General features: G+C 36.3%; 1 protein-coding gene across 2 annotated transcripts in view; it reads left to right on the top strand.

Moving 5' to 3' along the window:
- The first annotated feature begins 1,469 nt into the window (after positions 1–1,469).
- Positions 1,470–18,837, top strand: part of LOC129719193 (serine/threonine-protein kinase Smg1) — a 199,853-nt gene continuing 182,485 nt past the window's right edge. Inside the window, exons 1-2 of one of the 2 annotated variants that reach the window (XM_055670690.1) lie at positions 1,470–1,912; positions 1,970–2,826. In XM_055670690.1, coding sequence (XP_055526665.1) covers positions 1,993–2,826 — 834 coding nt within the window. In that variant the 5' untranslated portion in view covers positions 1,470–1,912; positions 1,970–1,992. The remainder of the gene's footprint in view (positions 1,913–1,969; positions 2,827–18,837) is intronic. The other variant, XM_055670691.1, reaches the window with a different exon arrangement.

The raw sequence follows: 18,837 nt of genomic DNA, 5'->3' as shown, positions 1-18,837 counted from the left end.
TGTCAAACTAACGTCAACGCAACGCAAACGTATCCATTGTGCTTGGGCCTTTAGGATAAAGGCACTCTAGTCTACCTCTACACTGTAAAAACTTGACACGTTACTGCCAAGTGGATTCCACTTACTTTTGTGCTAATAAATGAAACATTTCATATCTACGTGGAATACACTTGCGTTTCAGCTCACAGCACAAAATTAAGTGCCTTACATTTTGGTTTGCCATGTCATATATACCAAAATCAATCATTTTACACTCAGATTTCAATGCTTACATAGGTCAAATGTCAACACACTTTGAAATTCCGTGGATTCCAATAAAAATCGACATGGGTTGACATAATAGAATGATTAGGTTCGTTTTTTGACATTCATATGGTCGGCTTGCGACCAGATCGAACCAACCGCCAAAAACATTATTTCGAGTAATCGGGGTTCAAAGTTTTACCACCCCGTTTGTTTTCTGCAAGCTACTGCAGGAAATTTTTATTATAATATCATCATGAACTGTTCAAATGATTTCATTATTTCATGAGAGATAGATTATTATTTTCACAGCCACTGGTGATAAAAACTCAATTTTCAAAAAAAAAGACGCTTGCTTCGGTCTGGTCGCACGCCGACCATATAGAGTTCTCCAAGCGAAAACACACAAACACTACGACATGGCCCGCCTTACACTGTATATTGAAATTTGTGAGAGTGTGAATCAAACTCGGTAGTTTTTTATGCTCTCTTTCAGATGACAGTTCTCACAGGTGACAAAAAATTCTTAAAGCTAACAAAAAATAAATCGTAAACATCGCACTAATACAAACGCACCTGGAGAACTCTATGTGAAGAGCACTAGGGATTAGCGTACGATTTATTTTCAGTGTACGACCTCTAGCTGAAATATTTCTCAAATAAAGATATGTCTTATCATCTGGCATCACTGCTCTTGAGTCGTCCAAGCAGAGATGCCAGACTTTTTTTTTGGCAAGTCTGTATAATCCATAAAAATGTCTGCATAAGTCTGTATACCGCTGCGAAAAAAAGTTACCGATACATTGATACCTAATTATTTGTCGACCTGTCAGATTGTTTTGTTTTATTGCTTGTTTTGCTTGTTCTTTTTCGAGTCTATCATAGTTGGTCGATTAATCGATAACTAATTTATCTTTTAAATCTATGTACCACATAGAAGTAAGAGTCTTTCCCGTGATAAAAATCGTCGTTCGTCGTAATGTAGCTAAACTGATACATGATGGCAGAAGTCTCGCGGTTATAAAAATAGTACCTTTTTAAGCAATTCTTCAACGTTGGATATTGCTCCGAATAGAACAAACGGTCTTTTCACCAATATAACCTGCATGGCAATCGATCGAGACAATCAGCTGTTTGTTACTGGGGGCGAAACAGGCAGATTAGTGCCCACGGGGCCGATAAAAACCCCGATAGCCTGACTCGATTCCCGTTGTCATGATTTCACTCTCAAAAACGCAAGATTAATATGTTCAGCAAAGTGTTCAGTCCCTAGTTCACTTTTTCCAGCAACGGCTACAGTGACTTTTGGTTTTTGTGTTCGTTTTTTTTGTGTATACTGGTAAAACCATTATGTAGAATATCAGATATCTGTGTAATATCTGTATTATACTAAATGTCTGTATAAAATCTGTAGGCTTATGCGTGTCTGTATCGCAACACAGAAAGTCTGTATAATACAGATTTGTCTGTATATCTGGCATCTCTGCGTCCAAGCTCCAACTTTAGAACTTCATACAATACTTCAAATTATTATATATTCATTTGACAGTATTGTTTACGACAACTAAACTAGACTTTCTGAATGTTATTTCATTATTTAAGCAATACTCTTTTCCAAATCACTTATAAACGTCCTGTATCTTGCAACTCTGCTGGTCGAAACATGCAGGTAACGATTTTTACGAAAAGTTGAAAGTAATGTAGGAATAATCATCTTTTAATTCAGAGAATGTTGCTATAATAGAAACAATGGAAAATGCTGTGTTATATGAAGGGAAGCCTGGTGACCGCATAGAGCAAAGTGGCACCGGATCCAAAATTTTCAACACTGGCATGAATGATATCGATAAAAATGAATCAGGTAGCGGAGGAAGTAACCGAGGCGGCAAGCGATATCAAAATTCTCGGACAATTGCAAAAAGAAAGGACAACAGTCAAAAGCAGCATGATACAATGAATATAAATTCAAACCTGCAGGAATTAAACAAACAACTGCAGGCCAATTTGCCGGAAGACATGCGAATTTCCAAATTATTACGTAGACTGTGTCAAGAAAATGACGTTAAGGTTTGCTTAGATCTGTGCAGCAAACTGGGAGTCGTTATATTGGAGCCGTGCAATGAATCATACATCCGTAAGTCCTTCGATATTTTAGCGGATGGAATTATTTCCGTGATAGAAAATGGTCCCCGGGATTGTCTTGATAATGTTGCGGAGTTATTTGGAATGATGGGATATGTGAATCGGAGTGATTTCACTGCTTATCGAGCATGGATTATAAAATATTATAAAAATTCGAAAAAAATGAAACAAGCTATGATTAAAGCCATAAAGAAAACGGTTTCATTAGATGTAAAAGTTGACATGAAGGAAACGGCTAATCGGTTAATGGATTTGCTCAAAGATTATTTGGAAATGGCTGATACAATTGATACATTCGTGGCAGTTACAGATGTGATTGTTGATATCAGCGGCAAATATCCCAAATGTTTTCAGACGCATTTCACCGATATTGTAGATATAGTTGTTGGCTGGCATCTAGAAACAGATCAAATACCTAAAGTAAAAATTCATTGTTCAAAGGTAAGAATTAGAAGCTATCGTACATTAATATTTAATGATAAAAGAGCGATTTTCAATAGTTTAAACAACTGTTCAATTAATTCATTGAAGTAAAACTAAAAGTGATATGCGTGGTTCAACAAGTGTTCGTCTAAGGGACCATCCATTAATGATACCACGCATTTAGATGGGGAGGGGGTTTCGATTATTGTAACATGGGGGAGTGAGGGTTAGCTTGAGTGTGACATCACATTTCAACTCAAAAAAATTAAAGGAGACACATAACTATATCACAGAGTTCTTGCATTATTCATGCATAGTTCTATTATCCTTTTTTGTTGAAGATTTGCTTAAGATAAAATAAATGACAATTTTTTTTTCGTTTAAAAAGCATAATGTTTGTCAGTTCTGTTTCACCGTGCATGTTTGCTTATGAACATAGACTAAAGAGACATAGATATCCAAGTTGGGCTTCGTTGCATATAATCTCAAGGCAACACTCTGAACTTGCCATCTGTAGGCCGTTGGGTGAACTAAAGCATATCCACTCGGAAAAATATCATGGTATTCCTTATCATTTCAGTAGTGAGCTTGACCAGATTCTCACACCCAGAAAAATATCATGTTACTTTTAATCAGATTTGTACGGCGGTTTTCAATCGACTTTACAATATAATCTAGATGATTTTGTTCTCAATCGACTATTAAAATTGATACAAACAACAAATGAGTTATGCTAATGATGACTAGAGCAAGATACCTGACTTCATACATTTTGCTTGCAACACCTTTATAACGGTGCCATCTGATGACCTTAAAACTGTGATTATTAGCAAAATCGATTTATCATGCTCAATCCGCTAGATGAAAACAAAAACAAGATGGCAATATCGTATAAGGATATTGAAAATTAGATGATAGGACCATACAATGATATTGAAAAACATGCTTCACCTTTCACCACCTTGTCGTCATCACCAAATTAACAGTATACAAATTAGTTCAATTTCGTTCACGCGTAGCGAAACTCGTGTCCGCTGCATACTGCAAGTGTAACGTATTGTGTACTAGTCATCTTTGGTTATGCTTAAAAACATATTGTTGAAACGATTATGAACGATTAGTCATACTATCATCAAAATAAATAATTTATATCATGGTCATCTCACACATTGACATTTATTTTAGTCCTGTTGTAATAAATTATTGTTATTATCTAGACCATATAGATTAGTCTGTTAAAAACACCGCACAAATCTGACCAAGCCTAAAAAGATAGCAATTACCTTAATATTTTTCTGTGTGTGCTCATTAAATGTAGTTCACCCAACCGCCATCATACTCGAAGGGGCGCCACATTTTTGTTGCCCGTATTGTTGGTTGAGTTGGATATCTATGTTTCAATAATCTAAGTTATGAATGACAGCAAAATTTCATTCATTTTTTAGTCTCTCTCAATCCTACTAACATGTGGAGAAGATTTGGGTTGCGAATTGATTGAAGAAAAGGAACTGAATATGGATGGTCGTTCAGAAATCAGCAATGATGCTGCAGTTCAGCTTCAGCTTTCAGCTTTCTATGTCGTCGATATGCGACTCCATCAACAGAATCCTTGGACGAAAGATTAAACGCCTTCTCTAGTTTTCTTGTTTTTTTTTTCATTTTCTTTTTTCCCCTTTAGTTTCAGTTTTCATTTCAGCAAAATCGTTCTAATTTTAAGAAAAACTTATTTGTGACAAATTTCTCAGTTTTCAGTCAATTATAACCAAAGAAATGGGTGGGGGGAAGGGGTATAAAAACGTGGCGTAATTAAGGGGGGGGGGGGTCAAAGAAGTTGTGACAGTTTGTGAGGGGGGGGGGGGAGTGGGGGAGTTAAATTTTTCCAAATTTTGCGTGTCATCATTAATGGATGGTCCCTAATGTTGGTTATAAAACATACGCCATTTGAACTGTGAATGCCGATTGCTTTGTATTGCGATCTTGCACCTCAACCAAATTTGAAAACAATCGTTGAACAAATTTTGGATTTCGCCTATTTTACGTCGGCCTGATTTCGGCATAATCACGGACGTCGGGTGGCGTAGATTCGTTTTGCCTAAGAAAATCTCCCAATTTCTTCAAGTTTCGAACCTAGATTGGCTGGGTTGGGTGTGAAGGAATTACGTCACCTCACAATCATCATCACCTATGTTCGGGTCGAACACAGTCTGCTAAACTGGTTGACTAACTCGTTACCAACTATGCTCAGCCGACACCCGTTTTCATACACTTGTTTTATTGTTCTTAAGTTTCAGAAATCCCGAAACATATTCCGATTCCAGAATTGTTTAAAATATGGTCTTAGTTGATCAACTCTTCTCTCATGAAATCTTCAGTTCAAAGAAATAGTTATTGGTTGAGGATAGTGTAGTTGTAGAATCGGCCTTTCATTCTCAACAAATACAACCTGTCGCTGATCACCTGCCACTTGACCGTACGACTGTGCATCCTGCCCAGCACTATAAAGCCAGTACCCAGCTCATTGGTTGTGCCGCCGCTCTGGTAGTACTGTGCCCTGTGGCCACAAATCCGCCATACCTTCTCTTCTTTCCGGCAAAGCTCTTGGAGCGCAACGATGTCGAAGTGGCGGGTTTCTAGCTGATCCAGCAGATTCCTGTCGGCACCCGGGGCGGTCAGCGATCTACTGTTACATGTACCGAGCTTCCAATCGTCGCCCTTATTTCGTCGGCTAGGTCATTGCCGATTGTTCCGGTTTGTTTTCAATTCTTGATTGTTCGTAATATGTTTATTTTAGCATGCTGCTTCACTACACACCAAATTTTCATTGCTGGAAACCAGCAAAATTTTGCTGATTTTTGGTGAGCTGTGTTTCCAGCAATCTGTTCAGCAAAATGAAATTAGCTGATTATTCAGTAATGCTCAATTGCATAAAAATGACAGATCGTTTGCTGCATGTTCAGTAAAACAAAATACAAATTGCTGGTTGTCAGCTATGACAATTTGCTGTTCATTCAGCAAATCATAAATCAATTTGCTGGTTAACCAGTTAGTTCAAGGGAACCATGTTTCCCTCAGGCACCAGCTTCTATCCGCCCATCGGATCATAGCCAAATTACTGTTGAACTAGAGATGTATGATTATCATTTCAACCTTTAAGTTCATCTAGCCCAACAGTGACTTAGCTATGGTCCAATATCCGCTATCAGGAGCTTAGAGATGATCCCGTACCAGCTGCACAGCGATTTGGCGCGTTTTACTAATGTCAGCTTGACGTAAAATATTTTGACATATCAATTCTTTCGCTGGATTCCAGCAAACCTTCATTTACTGTTTTCTGTTCAGCAAATAGATTTGCTGTATTTTTGCGAATCACTGAATCGATTACTGATTTTCAGTAAATTTATCAATGAAATACTGGTTTCCAGCAAAAATTAAATTACTGAACGAAATTCAGTAAATTGTAGAACTGAATTACAGAAAACTTTTGAAAAAATACTGTGATTCAGTAAACAAGTGATTTGCTGATACACTTTCAGCAATGTACTTTGCTGAACCATAAAGAGAATTTTTGGTGTGTATAGGGCTGAGATGCCTATCTCGCGACGGGGTTGCTGTCTTGGGTGTAGCTGGCGGGACATCGCTTTTTAAAGTTCAACCGTCCGCTCCCAATTAGTCGCTGTTTGAGCCGCTCCTATCCTAGAGAATAGACGCTCAGGCAAGCTGCTCTCCAAGGAAAACAGCTCCCCCTTTCCTGTAAGCATACGACCAGTGTTGCTGAAAGAGATTGGCATTGACGCTGTGGTCAAGATATTGTGACCTTTTGCTATTTTCATAGCCTGTCCCAATGCTCTATGTAGCCCAAAATTACGTCATAAAAACAAAACAAGGGTTGAAGATCACTCTTAACAGCTAGCTAGGAATAAAAATAAATTAAATCAATAAAGAAAATAAAAATATAATCAAATTAAAAAGTATACCCAAAGAATAGCTATATAGGGAGATGGCACAGCGAACAAATCTTAATAAACTCTACACACACGGCAGGGATTGTGTTCAGCCCTGACAAGGTACACATATCATACACAGCACAACACACTGAACTATAATTATTTCGCCTGCAAAGGAGTTCGGAAGGCACGTTCCGGGAGAGTTAGAAGGCAATTCGGGTGATCGAGAAAGTCCTTAGGTAGCATTGTCAGAAGATATTGGACCGTGCCAGTTGTCGAACGCACATATTACACCCGCAGTTTTTACCACGTTTAACCCGTTAACCACGTTTTGCACACGACAACGCCAAGTTGTAGAGCACCGTAATTAGATCGATACGGTTCTAATCCGCGAGTTAAAGTAATCGTTTCGTCGCGGCAAACAATTGTTTTGTGCTGGAAAGGAGCCGAATTATTGGCAGAGATCGCACCCGTTAGGGCCCGTGGGTCAACTTACATCGAGTCGGAGTGATTAAAAGCCCAGATGGAGGCGCTTGCCAGCCGGCAGAGCGGCTATTGTCAGCGACGAAGCCCAACGTTAACCCAGTAGAGTGGGCAAGATACCGGCAGCAACGAGAGTAGGCGTAGGCGAGAAGTAGCGGCGACGGCATAGACACAGCGGAGACGTTCCGGGACAGCGGCGACGGTGACCACTGAGCGACAGACGAAAACGGAACGGCGACAGACGGTGGGCCCAGACACTATCACACACACATAACACGTAAATCCAATTTTGTAGAAAAAAAGTAGGGAATTAGGGAAAAATTATCGTGCCAAATATACTAGTTTAAAACCAAGTGATCTTCTTCTCCTTTCCCCAATTTGACCTCTCTTTATGGACGAGCCGACCCTGAGGGCTCGTAGAGTTTCTTGCGACTGAGTAGCGGGAGTAGCAAAAGATCAGTTACAATATCTAATACGTCTTCGGAGATCCACTATGTTTTGCATTATTAAATAAGCGCATTTTAACTCATTTTTCTCTTTTTGCCTTTCTCCTAGAAAGGCAATCACTTGCAAAACCGAAGATATAAAAGTGCTCCAATGGGTGGAATGGCATATATCTCGACTCGACTCAGTTCGACGAGCTGAGCATTTTGTGTATGTGTGTGTATGTGCAGATTTTTATTCTCACTCACTTTTCTCAGAGACGGCTGGACCGATTTTCATAAAATTATTCTCAAATAAAAGGTCTAGTCGCCCCATAAGACCCTATTAAATTTTATTGTAATCGGATTTTTAGTTCAGAAGTTATGTATCAAAATGTAAAAATCACGAAACATCATTATCTCAGAAACTACACAACCGATTTGAACAGAATTGATTTTAAATACCTAAAAAAACCCTTAACTTTTGAATTTTATAAAGATTGAACATGTGGTTCAAAAGTATTTAAAGAAACGTGTTCTGAAGACTGTTTAATCTCAGTCATGTTTCTCAGAGATGGCTGGACTGATTTTCAAAGAATCAGTGTCAAATGAAAGGTCTCTGTGAAGAAAAAAAAATGAAAGGTCTAATTGTCCCATAAGATCCTATTGATTTGTTTTGCAATCGGACTCTTATTTTGCCTGTTATGCTTGAAAATGTGAAATCTAGCTATGAAAAGAAACATAATCCGCAGAATACTCAAACTCACTTATTTTTCTCAGAGATGGCTCAACCGATTTTCACAAAATTAGTGTCAAATAAAAGGTCTAGCTGCCTCATAACATCCTATTGAATTTCATTGTAATCAGACCGTAACTTTATCTGTAATGTATCAAAATGTGAAAATCACGAATTTTCATTATCTCACAAACTACTCAACCGATGTAAACAAAATTGGTATCAAATTACCGGGCTAATTAAGGGTTAACTGAAGAATTTTATAATGATTAGGCATGTGGTTCAAAAGTTGTGAAAAGAAACATGTTCTGGTGACTTTTGTTTGTTTTTCCATGATGACTGGATTAACTTCATCAATCTTAGTGTCAAATGAAAGGTTTAGTTGCCATTTCATTTAATTACAATCGGACTTTTATTTAACTGTTATGTAATTCTGAAAACAACGAAAGTCTATTAGTTCAAAGATTACACGACTAATACGAACATAAGTACGGACTGTCTCTCAAACGTACAAATAACAAATTTCATAACAATTTGATGCGTGGTTCAAAAGTTATGGAAAGAAACGAAATTGATAAATCAAAATATATTGTACTATTTGAACGTTCCCGATATTGCTCGTGATTAAAGTGTTTGAAATTAGGAGTCATTTTTTTTTGTTTCGATATTTCTTTAGCACAAATATAACGTTAAATTTTACATTTTACACTTCAACTATTACTTCAAATATAACATCAATATCTCCCAGTTGGTCTCGAGGTACGATGCTGGCCTAACAAGCCAGTCGTCGCATGTTCGAGTTCTGGCTCGGGAGAGACTGTTGGTGTCAGTAGGATCGTAGCACCAGCCCCGCAATAATCCTGTACACTTAACAGTCGGCTGCGAAGTCTGTGTATAGTAAAATAAAAGGTCGAATTCCGATACGAAATGTAGCACTAAGGCTTTGCTTCACAACATCAATATTCTAGGACACAAAGAGTAAATATACCTTTATTGGATCGAATTTGGCTATTTGAGGTTGTTTTTCAGAAACCATAAGTCGCAAAAATGAAATCAGTTGAAAGGAGCAGTCAAGTTAGAGATCTAGAAGTTCCTCTCGACTCCAAATTAACTTTTGTTGATCATTATAATAACATTATATATAAGGCAAGTAATATGCTCGGATTTATAAAAAGATTTAGTTTGCACTTCAAAGATCCATACACAATAAAAACATTGTACATTGCTCACGTTAGGCCCCTGCTTGAACATTGTAGCATAGTTTGGTCACCATATCATGATACACATATAAATCGTATTGAGTCAGTACAAAAGCAATTTTTATTGTATGCTTTACGAAAGCTAGGTTGGACCATTCTACCTTTACCTTCCTATGAGGCACGTTGCATGTTAATAAATCTATATGCACTTTAAATACGACGAGAATTCGCAATGGTAGCTTTTATAAACGATATAATTGCACAAATAGTAAATAGCACAGAACTTCTAACGAATTTGAACTTTTATGCTCCCACTCGTTCTCTAAGGAATAGGAATTTGTTTTATATCAGTAATCAAAGAACAAACTATAGCCAAAATGAACCTCTCAACAGAATGATGTCATGTTATAACAAATATTGTGAATTAATCGATGTAACAATGAATAAACACTTAAGAAAATATTTTTTTAAAGATTAACTGGTTAAGAACGAATTGTAAACAATATGGTCTACTTATGATTGACGACAAATAAATAAATAAGTAAATATAAACTGATTCATGAGATATAGAAAAAGTTATTGGAAGATGGTCAGAATCAAAACAGCATGTGTGATCAGTTCACTACACACATGACTTTGATCTGTTAGCACCAAATCAATTGTTGATGGATTCCTTACAGAAGAAAAACATGTAGGACTATTCGGAGACAAAATAGAATAGTATCCTGAAGAACAATCATTGAATAAAATTTTGCCATTGGAATTACTCTGAGAATTATTCCATGATCGATGTTTAGCGTTAATATCGCCAATTATAAAAAATTTTGAACGGTTTCTGGTGAGTTTTTTAAATCACCTTTATAATGATTTTTGTGCTCGCGTGTGCATTGGAATGGTAAATATGCTGCAACAATAAATAAAATCCCAAGTTCAGTTTGAACTTCAATTCCCAAAGTTTAAATAACTTTCGTCTCAAGATGGGGAAGGGCACGATGTTTGATTCGGCGATGAATAACAATTGCAACTCCACCGCCGGAATCCTGAATTCTATCATATCTATGAACCACGTAATTGGGATCATATTTTAATTTGATGTTAGGTTTCAAAAATGTTTCAGTAATAATTGCAATGTGTACATTATTTACTGTTAGAAAATTAAAATGCTCATTCTCATTGGCCTTCAATGAGCGAGCATTCTAATTTAAAATTTTGATTGTTTTATTTAAAATCATTGCTAAATTTTAAATTAGAAACAATTTTAATTGTAAAATTCGTTCCAATTTGAATAGCTTCAAACATGGATTTTGCCTGTAACATTGCATTCATAAAATCGAACATTGCCTGTTGCAGAAAAGTAAGTTTACCTGCCGTAATAGGCCCCAAGCAGTTGACATTAGTAAAAATATTTTCGGTTGCAACATTAGCTGGGGTAATAGGCTTATTTTTATTTTCTACCGGTTTTTGTTTACCCCCCATGTTAACGGGCATTTTCGAACTATCAACATTAGGTGAACTAATGTTCGAACTACCTGTTACCTGTGCATATGTTAAACGGGTATGCAAAGGAGTAGAAAAATTTGCTGGTACAGCGGGGCTTGGAGAATTATGTTTTGAAATTTGTTTTGATTGGGAAACTGAATTTTGTTTACCTTGCCTTAACAATGGCTAAACTGACAGGGCATTCGTAAAAATTTGACATATGGTAGCCGTTACAATTGGCGCACCAAAATTTTTTACTCTCTTTCACAGGACATGTGTCCTTTTTGTGAGAGTTTCCACAATAAAGGCATTTTGGTCCATGTTACAGATATTGGATTCATGGCCATATCGTTGGCAAGTACGGCATTTGGTGATATGCTTTTCACCTCCGCCAAACTTCCTATAAATTTCCCATTTTACACGCACATTTTATAAAGCATGTGCTTTTTCAAAAAATTTTAAGTTGTTAACATCACTGCGGTTAAAATGGATTAAATAGTCACAAGTTTTCACCTCGTGATTTTTATTTCATAAGAACTAGGGGCTATGCCAAGTAATCCTGTCAAAGTAATTTTGATCTCATCAACGGTTTGATCGTTGGTGAGACCTTTCAAGACAACCTTGAACGGCTTGGCGTTCTTGGTGTCATATGTAAAAAATTTGTACATCTTGTCAGTTAAATACTGAACAAGACGATCACGACCCTTTATTGAGTCGGCTAATAAGCGGCATTCACCTCTACGGCCAATTTGATAGTTAACTTTAACGTCAGAAACAAACGTTGAAAGTTCCTTTTTGAATACATTAAATTCCGAAGAAATAGTTACCACAATAGGTGGAACTTTCTCCTTTTAAAAATAATTTAAATTTTGTGTATCGTTTCGATTCCTGTAGCATTACGTAGAAGAGAAATTATAAATAAATAAAAAAAAAAAAAAAGAAACAAAAAAAAAACATCTCAGTAGGTTGGTCAGCTAGAGGAACTCGGTTCAACAATTGTTTAGCTTTCTTGCAATGACCTAACCTTTTACTTACATAAGCTGCGACAAGCAACACAGTCGCAAGAAGTTCAAGAACAACACATTAGGTAAACAGTTATTGACCTTAGTCATGCGCAGCAGAGCAGCAAGGTTTGTGTCAAGTTAATGTTTATGCGCAACGGTAGCAATGTTTTGTTTAAAGTTTATGTTTAGGTTTACAAAATAAAAGAAAAAGTTGGACCGCGGTTGAGGAGCTATCTGGTCTGTTCTGCGGCCAGAGGGATATAATTGGATAATTGAATTGAGTCAGGGGAGTAGAGATCAAGCCGGTGAGGAGAAACCACGGAGTCCCACCGAAGAAAAAAAAAAGGAAGGTGTAAAGGTAGAGTGTAGTTATAAGTAGTGTAGGTTGATGTGTGAATAAACACCAAGTAAATCGGAAGAAGTTGTTAGTGAAACGCCGAGTGCAATATCACATTAATAGGGAAAAAGCCAGTGCCCCAGCCGCCGCTACATATGGTGACAGCAGGAAAAACACTAGGAAGTGTTAGGAACGCCAGCAATAAAGGACGAAATCAACCGTGCAACATGGAAGTAGGCAAGCTGTGGTGAGTAACTCAAGCCATTTTTTTTTTGTTTTTTTTTCTTTTCGTAAGATGTGTGTGATCGCTAGTGATAGATTAAAGTGAAAAAATATAGTAGATGACTAGGTTGGAAGACATTAAAAAATATATTGACAGGGAGTATAAGAACCTCTGCAAGAGCATAAACAGGGCGAGAACACAAACGGGAGTTAATACAAAGAGGCGGTTGCTAGAAGAGCATTTAGAAGAGTTTGAATCTATCCTAAAGAAATATGAAGATAAAATTCCGACAAGAGATTGGAATAAATTAACAGATGACTTTGAGTTCGTTAAGACAAAAGTCGAATTATCTTTGAAAATTTTGAATAGAACAGTTTTAATCCCTGAAAAGGAACGAAAACAACGCCGAAATTCGGAATATTGTCTGGAAATTGTCATTCCAGCATACGAACAGAACGACATATCTGTTTTAGAGATATCACAAGCTTGGGAGGATCTTCCTTTTACTTCGTCATTCAAGCAAGTAGAAAAAGAAAAAAGTGATAGCTACATAGAAAGTAAATTCCTAGATCATATCAAAGATCTAGAAGAAGAATTTGTGGAAAATAATATTTCCATCAACCAAATAAGTCTAAAGCAAATTGAAGATTTAGACTTAGACGAAACCAGTTTTTGCGTAGTTATAGAGAAATTGAAAGACCGATTTTCGAGAGACAGTTTCTACTTCAATCGGACGTTGAAACCAAAATTCATGATGGCAGACCCAGCACCTTACGAATTTCCAATGGTCATGGCTATGCAATCGATTCCGGAGTTTCATGGGAAGCACGAACAACTTCGTCCATTTCTGATATTAATCGACTACTTCGCAGAAAAAATACCAGAAAAAGAAGATCAGACACCGCTCTTGAATGTTGTATACACAAAGCTAAGAGGAGAAGCGCTAACGCTGAATCAGCAAAATTTTAGAGATAACGGATTTCAAAATGGTTATAAGAACAATCGGTACCAGTCTAATGGTTCTTATAATAGAAGCAATTTCAATCAGCCTTCACAACCTCATAACTATCAAGCGTTTAATCAAAATAGAGTATACACTGAAAATAGGGGTGGCACTTATTATCCAAACAACAATTACGATAGAAATCAAAATCAATTTCCTAGACAGGATACAACCGATAGAGGATACAATGAAGGAAGAAACTACAACCAACAAAAAAACTGAATTCTGGGGGTGTCAAATATGGCGTCCAAACACTCCGACATTTAGAAAATAACGAACAGAGACGCATTCAGAGGGATACGACCGAATGCAATTATATTTCAGCAAGCGTGACGGAAAATTATCAGAGCAAAATGTGTCAAAGTACTACTAACTTATGGGAAAAGTTTAACACTTACATCCCAGCACACGAGAAGTTAAGTATCGAATTTACTGCGAATAATCAATTCATTTTAAACATTGCTACGGTCGATAACCCGAGAAAAACAGAACGGTACATGCTAGACACAGGAGCGTACAATAATCTAATCAGATGGAATACCGTTATCAATATGGAATTGGAAAATGTAGATTATACAGATAAGGTATTACTAACAGGGTTTAATCTAACTCAAGAAGAAACATTAGGATCAGTAAAAGTAGGATTATTAATAGGGAATTCATGTTACATGGTTAAATTTTTTATAATGAAAGATTTATGTGTCCCGGCAATCATTGGGGCTCAATTTTTAAAACAATATACAATATATATAAGCGAACAGTTTACAGTTATTTTGCGCAAGCCATGTGAAAATGACAATGGGTGTAACAAAGAGCTAAATATGGGAAGCACATATACTGAGGTATTTAATGAAAACAGAGGGTTAATTGAGTGCAAGGTAAAGCCGCATTGTAAAGATTCTGAGCTTCAGAAACGTTCTGAACATAAATATACATTATCAAATGAAAAATCATGTCAAACTGAATGCATTGAAGAATATATTGGAGTTAAAAATAATAACGAAAAAGAATGTCAAACTGATTGTTTAGAGGACACATATTTCGATCTAACAGATAAGCACATAGGAATATCTGTAGGAAATGAACAAGATGATTTTAATAGGATGGAACAAGAATTTGATACTTATGAACAAATGAGTGCAGATTACTCGAACAATGATGTGAAGTTATACACGGAAGCAGTTGAGGCTGAAGATATAGATTCCAGACAAGACTATAGTCTAGTAGAGAGTAGAAACCTAAGTGAACTGAAAGGAGTAGAAAGAATTTCTAAAGTAATAGACTCACTTAACATGAATCATTTAGAACAACATGATTATACGGTAATGAAGGCTATCATGTCAGAATACAGTGACGTATTCTATTTAAAGGGAGATAAATTGACCATTACAGATGCAGCAATTCACAATATAGAAACAACTACTAATATACCAATAAATAAAAGACAATATAGATTCCCAGAAAGTACAAAGAAATTAATAAACGAAGAAATTGATGAAATGTACCGTCAAGGTATAATAAGGCCTAGTACGAGTCCATGGAATGCACCAGTACTGTGCATACCTAAGAAAGACTTAGATGCCGACGGAAGTAAGAAATATAGAATTGTGATAGATTTCAGAGAACTTAATTTGATTACTAAACCTTTTGTTTATCCTATACCACTAATCGATGCAATTCTCGATAACCTTGGACATAGCAAATATTTTACTACAGTGGATTTAAAATCAGGCTTCTATCAGGTGCCTATTAACCCAAAAGATGCAGCTAAAACGGCATTTTCAACCCCAAAAGGCCATTATGAATTCACTAGAATGCCTATGGGGCTAAGGAACAGTCCATCAACATTTCAAAGATTGATGAACACAGTACTTTATGAACTTGGGGACATTCAAGCTATTGTTTACTTGGATGACATAATTGTATATGGTAGAACAATTGAAGAACACAACCGAGAATTAGTAAGGGTTCTGAAAGCGTTACGAAAACATAATTAAAAAATTGAGTCAACCAAATGTCAAGTTCTGCGCACCGAAATTAATTATTTAGGACACATAGTTGACGAAAAAGGCATACGCCCAATGAAGGATAACATAACAGCTGTAAGAAATATGCCTATTCCTAAAACAGTAAAGGGAGTGCGATCATTCTTAGGTACGGTAAATTTTTATGGCAAATTCATACCAAAAATTGCAGAAATCAGAAAACCTTTAAACGAATTGTTGAAGAAAAACGTACGTTTCGTCTGGACAGATGAATGTCAGAAAGCGTTTGAAAAATTGAGAGATTTTTTGACATCGGATTCTCTTTTAGTTAGGCCAAATTATAAGGACACTTTTGTTCTAACTACGGATGCAAGTGATTTTGCAATTGGAGCGGTATTATCAAATGAAAAAACTTTAGATAAACCTATAGCGTACGCCAGTCGTGGGCTAACAGGTGCTGAAATTAAGTATCACACAATTGAAAAAGAACTGCTCGCCATCGTTTGGGCGGTAAACAGATTCAAACATTACATATACAATCAAAAATTCATAGTTTATACTGATCACAGACCTTTGGTTTCGATTTGGCGGCTGAAGGAAACTTCACCAACGCTAACCAGATTGAGACTAAAATTACAAGGTTTCGAATGTGACATACGGTATAAGCAAGGAAAAGATAATGTTGTTGCAGATTTTTTATCACGTCTTAATCCAGATGTATCATGTGTTGCAGTTATTACTAGAAAACAAAAACGAGAGGAAGAAAAACAACAACTACAGCAGCAGCAAGTTATTGAAGCAAATCAAAGCCAACAAATCATCGACGAGTCAGGTAGATTTACTCTGTTCAAAAGAAAGCAAGAAACTAGTTGGAAACCACACATGGATGGGTTGGAAAACATTGACTTTAGCTTCGATGACTATCCCGAAGAAACAAAGGGATTGAGTTACGATGACTTTGCAGAAGCTTTGAATCATAATCTACTTGATTTTAAGAGATTGATTTTTTCCAAAGAGAAAACCGATGTAGACAAAGTTGATGCTACCTTCATGATCGTCAATAGAAGATCGGTTTACAAAGAACTGAGTGAATTTGTAGACCTGCCTCATGGGCTGAAAGACTATTTGAACGGTAGAATATTTTCAATACCAAACCGCAAGTTATGGGGTTTAATTTTAAATGGTACTAAACGTTCAGGAATAGATACAGCAGTCTTATTCGAAGGACTGGTGGGTGCATTCCAAAACTGCCCAGAATACGTGAAAGAAGCAAGAAATATTCAAATAATAGCTTTCAGAAATTTACAAGTTCCACCAGAAGCAAACGTTTTAAAATTTATAGCGGAAAAATTTGACAAAGTTTTCACCCTATATGCTCCGAATAAAGATCGTATGTGGGTAAGACCAGAGGATAGAGAAACAGTTTTAAAGGAGTTTCATGATTGTCCATTAGGAGGACATGTAGGAAGTAAACGTATGCTGAAACGTATTAGCCCTATGTTTCAGTGGGACAATATGAGGAAGACGTAGAAAATTATGTCAAACAATGCGAATCGTGCCAAAAGAATAAAATATGGATGGCGAACAAAATTCCAATGAAAATTACAACAACTTCGTCTGAACCCTTTCAAAAGATTTTTATGGATATTGTCGTACTCCCCGAATCCAACTCTGGGAATAGATACGGTCTGGTGATTCAAGATGACTTAACAAGATATCTTACAGTCGCGGCAATGGAAAATCAGGAAAGCTATACTGTAGCTAAAACCTTTGTAGAAAATTTCATTTGCAAATTTGGCACACCAATGGAAGTAGTTACAGATCAAGGAGCAAATTTTGTTAGTAATTTAATGAAAAATGTTTGTAAAATATTAAAAATAAAGAAGATAACAACTTCTGCGTATCATCCGCAAGCTAATTTAGTTGAACGATCAAACAGAGAGCTAAAGACATATCTTAGACAGTATGTGGGAAGTGATCCAGGTTCTTGGGATCAACTTCTTCCCTATTTTATGTTCGAATACAATACAACAATGAACTCATCTACGGGATTTACACCGTTTGAGTTAGTTTACGGAAGAAGTGCTCGGATTCCAAATTCCGTATATAAACTACAGGATATGGAATTGACTTATGGGGATTACATCTACGAAATGAAAGCCAGTTTTAAAAGGCTTCATGATACTGCGAAAGAAAATCTAATAGTATCGAAACAAAAACGGAAAGAAATATACGATAAGACATCTAAAGAATGGCAACCGATGTGGGGAGAGTTGGTACTGGTTAAGGCAGTCCCAATAGGAACAGGCCAAAAATTACAAACGCTATGGAGAGGACCCTATGAGGTCGTCGATCTACCAAGTGAACAAACTACTATTATAAAAAACGGAAAGAAGTTAGAGAAGATACACAATAATCGCCTCCGAAAATATTTCGAGTAAATTCAAGTTCCACGTTATGTACTAGCTCATCGGTAGTTTTAGGATTTAATTTTGGTACAGTTCCAAAATTAGTTAAACCAAGGAAAGAGTATAACGAGCAAAAAAAAAAAAAAAAACAAGAGGTTTAATCCAAACCAAGCAAGAAAGTGATATTGAATTTATGAAAAATTTCACTATTTTATACAGAGTGTAAATTTTATAAGCCCTTATGAATAGCAACAAAATAATTATGATTATAAAATGAGTGACAGAGTGATGAAGTATCTAAATAAGCGATAGTTTAGAATGAAAAAAAAAATATTTTAATTAAGCAGTTCAACTCTTTGGAGGCGATCGATGAAAAGAGGACATCAAATTAATTGAAACCGAAATATGTTAATCCGGTGTTGGGAGAAATAACCCCCGGTTGACAATTTTTTAAAAAAGAAAGGTTCTGAAGAATAAAAAGTGTAAATAAAACTGAAAAAATCAGTCCGGTGTTGGGAGAAATAACCCCCGGCAGAGTAAGTCCGGTGTTGAGAGAAATAACCCCCGGCAGAAAACCAAGTATTACAAAAAACGAAAGGATATAAAATAGACAATGAAGTAAAAATAAGTAATAAAGTAATTATAAAACGGGGAAATGATAAGCAAAATAAAATGAAGTAAGACGAAAGAAGATTAATATGACAATGAGATTCAAGCAATCCATTTGTGAAGTAAGACGGAAGAAAAGTTATGTGGCAATGAGATTCAAGCAATCCATTTGTAAAGGAATAAAGAGATTTATTATA

This window comes from Wyeomyia smithii, chromosome 1 (genome assembly GCF_029784165.1).
Source record: "Wyeomyia smithii strain HCP4-BCI-WySm-NY-G18 chromosome 1, ASM2978416v1, whole genome shotgun sequence".
NCBI lineage: Eukaryota > Metazoa > Arthropoda > Insecta > Diptera > Culicidae > Wyeomyia > Wyeomyia smithii.
This window is presented reverse-complemented; position numbering and strand designations above follow the sequence as displayed.